This window comes from Stigmatopora nigra, chromosome 18 (assembly GCF_051989575.1).
Source record: "Stigmatopora nigra isolate UIUO_SnigA chromosome 18, RoL_Snig_1.1, whole genome shotgun sequence".
NCBI classification, from domain to species: Eukaryota; Metazoa; Chordata; class Actinopteri; order Syngnathiformes; family Syngnathidae; genus Stigmatopora; species Stigmatopora nigra.
This window is the reverse complement of record NC_135525.1, coordinates 7,718,150-7,722,901: the sequence shown is the minus strand read 5'-3', so window position 1 is coordinate 7,722,901 and position 4,752 is coordinate 7,718,150. Positions and strand designations below refer to the sequence as shown.

At 41.5% G+C, this 4,752-nt stretch overlaps 1 protein-coding gene across 2 annotated transcripts in view; it reads right to left on the bottom strand.

The window, feature by feature from the left end:
* Positions 1-283: 283 nt before the first annotated feature.
* Positions 284-4,752, bottom strand: part of LOC144211695 (zinc finger MIZ domain-containing protein 1-like) — a 58,285-nt gene continuing 53,816 nt past the window's right edge. For both annotated transcript variants that reach the window (XM_077739111.1, XM_077739113.1), the window contains 9 exons: positions 4,368-4,578; positions 4,184-4,289; positions 3,953-4,113; positions 3,798-3,865; positions 3,637-3,705; positions 3,313-3,548; positions 3,089-3,246; positions 2,745-3,011; positions 284-2,668 (listed from right to left, as the gene is read on the bottom strand). In XM_077739111.1, the coding sequence (XP_077595237.1) occupies positions 2,561-2,668; positions 2,745-3,011; positions 3,089-3,246; positions 3,313-3,548; positions 3,637-3,705; positions 3,798-3,865; positions 3,953-4,113; positions 4,184-4,289; positions 4,368-4,578 (1,384 nt within the window). In that variant the 3' untranslated portion in view covers positions 284-2,560. The remainder of the gene's footprint in view (positions 2,669-2,744; positions 3,012-3,088; positions 3,247-3,312; positions 3,549-3,636; positions 3,706-3,797; positions 3,866-3,952; positions 4,114-4,183; positions 4,290-4,367; positions 4,579-4,752) is intronic.

The window sequence follows — 4,752 nt, the reverse complement described above, 5'->3', positions numbered from 1 at the left end:
GGGGGGGGGGGGGGGGGGGGGGAGACAGAGGTTAAAAAAGGTTATTCAACAAGTGTACATACTGTATGTGATGCTGTGTATATTGACTATTTGCGTGCGATCATACCTTTTTGATTAAAACATGGAAAACATCTTTCGCCTAATTTTTTGACATCCCATACATCTATACTAATTATTCTTGTATTGAGATTTAGCTCAGTAGTTAGTGAGCTTATATAAAATGTGATACCCATAGCTAAGTTTTACCTTTAAGAAAAAAACTGATAACAAAAAAAAGACCAAGTATGATCTGAATACATATTTATTAGATAAATATGAGGGTGTCACATGGTCTAACTACATACAGCTCTGCAAGGTTAAAAAAAAACAAAAAAAAAAAGAATATTTTCCGAGCAGTATGAAATGATTGTACATACTACAATGTACAAACACAGACAGTGACTTGTCCATGATATAAAAAAATGTGAATTTACTTACAATCTTTTGGACCACTTTTTTGTTTTTTTTAGTATACAAATGACAGACAAGAACACGTAATACAACACAGACAATCCCAAAAAAGGAAGGAAGGGGGTGGGGGGGCATCAAACTAACAATCTTCCACTTCCAGTAGAGGGGTTGCAAGCTTTTTTTTATTATTCGGAGGAAACAATGCACATTCCCAGGGAACATGAATGAATACATTTCTGTTCACGTCTCTATTCATTTACATATATATATTTACAAACATCCTTAGGACACGTGACCTTGTTTTAACCTGGATATTATTTCCAGGTAGTCTTTTCTTGCTTAATTTTGAGCTTTTTGAACAAGACCTTTTAAAATGTTGATTGTGCAACTACACAAAAGTGGCTCACCTGTATGTGTGGAAAAGAATGGGTTTAAACAGTATTGGGGTATAAAAGAAAATATGGCAGTGTATTTTCGAACTGGAAAGAGTGATGATGTAAATAAGATTATGAGACAAATTTGCTTCCCTGGTTTAAAAGAATATAATAAATGAAATGTATAGATTTTTGATGGGGAGAGTAACAATCTGTTTAATACAGTGAATTTCTTCCAAATTTCACTGTATTAACAACAATACTCGCATTAGATTGAAAGCCAGCGAGAACATTAAAAAAAATATGAAAAGTACAAAATAAATGAGATAAAAAGATGGGCAAAATGGCAAAAGCAACAGGGCTTCAGTGAGATAAATTTCTAGCCTTATGAATTCGTAAAATAAGTTACAAGAAAAGTGATGAGGGTGTTAAAATGTGTTTGAAAAGGAGACATAAATTCACTAAAAAATAATTTAAAAACAGGCCACAGTAAGAGACATTGTTTTCTAGCCTTACAGATGAATACAAAAAAAATGTAATAAAATAAATTACCACAAAAAAGTTGGACAGATGACATATGATAACAAAAAAAGGTTAAAAGGAAAACGTTTTTAAAAGATATTTATTCAAATATACGCTTGATATATATCTGAAGTATACCACTGTGTTGATAATTAGGATTACACTAAACAACAGCAATAACAAAAAAAAACTTAATTATTATCTTTGATAGGCTTCTGTGTTTTAAAAAATATTGCTGTATGATTAAACAGACATTAAAATAACTTAAAAAAGATTTTGGGCGGCCAAGTGTGGGGTGGGTGGTTAACAACGTGAGGAGGATTAGCACAATGGGACAAAGCCTTATTTTTTTTCAGTTTCTTCATCGACACGATAGAAAAATATTCACAATAATATTTACAATCACGATAGCATTTCTTAGAAAATAATACATTTGCATACTTGACAGCACTCTTCTGCTTCAAACAGTTGCAGGCGAGCAAATGTGGCACAAATACTGCGTTTTTTTTGAATCCACACTGCAGTGGATGATCAACTATGCCTTAAACATACACACATTCTCGCCTTTCCGACTTTGGTGAGCAGTTTCCCAAAAAAAAAAAAATGAATATGCTTCAATTAGGCAGCGACAAAACAACAGACAAAATGGTAAAATAAAAGATATCCAGTAAATGGATAAACTCACCGATTTCAGCAATGTCCCTCCAGGTTAGTGTTTTGTTAAATCCAACAAATATAGTACATGGAACCTGTTGGCTTGGCACACTTTGCACATTGTTGGGAAGGATATGGTGAAAGAAGTTTGTTTTTAAAGAGTTTTTTTTAAAGAGGGGGTGACATGAAGGGTATGTGTGAAAAGACTTTGTACTTGCGCGCACATGAAATGTATATAAATATATTTGTAGAGACTTAATGACATATCGAAATAAGGCTAACATAGCACAATGTGTAAAAAAAGCGAAGCTATGTTCGCTTTGTGAATTTTGACAAAAATGATCTTGTGCTTTTTAAATGATACGTGACAGAGATGCCTTGATCCGTTTCTAAAGATGATGAATGCTACAAGTGGATGTGTGTGGAGTCAAATAAAAAAAGAAAAATGGATAGCTGCACAGTTCCAAAGTTACCTTCTGCTGTGTCGTTTCTGAAGTGAAACTATACAAGAGGAAGAAGAGAAGGGGAGTGCATCTTTGTTGTTGTGTTTTGTCAAGTTCTTAGTTGTTTTCAAACAGCGACAGGAGGTCATCGTTGCTATTGCTGGGGAGGTCCGGGGGGTCTAAGTAGGATAAAAGCTCGTCCGGGTTAGCCAGTTCTGGAAGAAGCTGCAACGGCAGGGAAAAAGTGGAAGAAAGACTTTAACAACTGAGAATCTTGTTGCGAAAATTTGCGGGCACTTACGTCTAAGGAAGGTTCCGGCATGTCCGACCCGGCTTGGCTGTCCAGACCGCTGGATGTGTTGAACGGCAGGTCGCCGTGCGGGTGGCTGTTCGGACCGGGTTGTTGCTGTTGAGGGGTAGAGGGCGGGACTTGCCGCGAAGGTGGTGGAGGTCCGCTGTGGTGGAGTTGTTGTGGTTGGTGCCCCGATTGGCCGCCCGGATGCGGCGAGCCGTGGAGGCCCGGCTGCAACGTGCCGTGGGGTGGCTCGTTTACGGAAGAGTGAGGTATCTGCAAAAAGTGTAAGGATAAAAAAAGGGTGGGGAAAAAGCTTTAAGTTTGCCTGGAATCGTCAATGGGAAACTTACCGATTCGGGCATGCTGTGGGAAAGCGGCTTGTCGGCGCTCATCAGGTTGTTAGGCATATCGGGCGGATGCGAGAGTTGGGGTCCGTGCATAAAGTCGTTGACGGATGTCGCGCCCGGCGTTCCGTGAGGAAACTCAAAGTTGCCGTGGTAACTGTTGCCTGGAAACAAAGAGAGGATTACTCACCTTTCTTCACCTTGGCTGGAGCCCTTTGCGGATAATGTACCTTGACCGCCGTATTCGCCACTGTTGAGCCCTTGCTGCGACGGGTACGGCGAGGGTCCGGGGCCAAGCTGGGCGATCATGTCGGTGACGTTGGGCATGATCATCTGGCTCGGGCTCATGGTCTTGAAGCGCTTGGCAAGAGGCCCGTCCGGGTCCTCCTTGATGTGGATCTCTGACTTGATGGCCACTGGGCGCCAACTGCACGTCGGGTCGATGGTCACCTCCTCAAACTCGGAACTGAGCACGCAAAAGACGATTCCATTTACCATATTCAATTATGATTGTGATAATGTCAAGTTATGTTTACAGTGTAGTCATGACTTACTTCTGAATAGCATTCAAGATGCCCCACATGTACTGGTCCACTTCGAGGCCTTCTAATAATGCAGTTTTACTGAGAAAAGAGCCAAAAAGAATCCCTTGGTGAAAAAAGTCATTCACCCTACATAATCTAATCCATTAGCAGTTTTTTTTTTTTTTACATACTTGCATACAGGACATCGCCACGTGCCTCGCTCGCAGTTCAGTTGGAGATACGATTCCAAATCGAAACACTGAAAGAAGTAGAATTGTTGTTTTTTTGGCCTTATTTATCAAAAAGGCCTACCTTTGAAACTTTTCAACCGTTCTGCAGGACATACCTGCACATGCTTGCAGTCGTGTCCCCTGGCGGGCAGCTGTATTCGCCGGAAGGTGATGGGACATTTAAGCGAGACCTTAATGGCCGTCTGCTCCACGCCGTCCTCGCCGTTTAGGGCAGCGTTTCCCGACGACGACGCCACGCTGCTGAAGTTCCTCTTGACTGTAAATTAAGAGAGGAAATTAATTTTTTAAAAGCCCGCAATCAAGCCTTGGTAGGGTTTGCCTTTTACCTTTGGTGATGCAGTGCTCGGCCGGTAATAGCCTCTTCTTCAGCAAACCTTGGAGAACGGATCGGACCGAAGGCCTGTGGACCAGCTGAAGCACGAACAAATGCGACTGTGGGAGGAAATGCTTCAAGTTAAGTTACCTTAAAGTAAATTGGAAAGTTTTCCAAACTTCAGTTGTGACACTCACACAACAGCAGGCTGTGACGGTGATCTGGATGGTGTTTCTGCCAGGTTGGCAGACATGCTTCAGGTGCAAGGGTTTGTGGGAGGTTTTGTTGTCACCACGCTCGATGGTGAGCGGCGTGGCGTTGACGCTGACTTGCACCGACGCCGGCCAGTTGGTGTTCATCTGCCGGTCCTCGTGGTGGTAGCACTTGAACTGGAGCTCCAGGTCTGACCTGGAAACAGCAAAGGAACATTCCCAGAACGGCATAAGTCTAGTTCTTCTATGAAGCCTTAGCCCATGGCTGTCTTTTTTCCCTACAGCCATCAGCACTATGAACTTGCGTTAGCACGACACACAATCCCTTCTGTGCAATAACAATGTGCAATATTTTAGATTTTGCAATAGT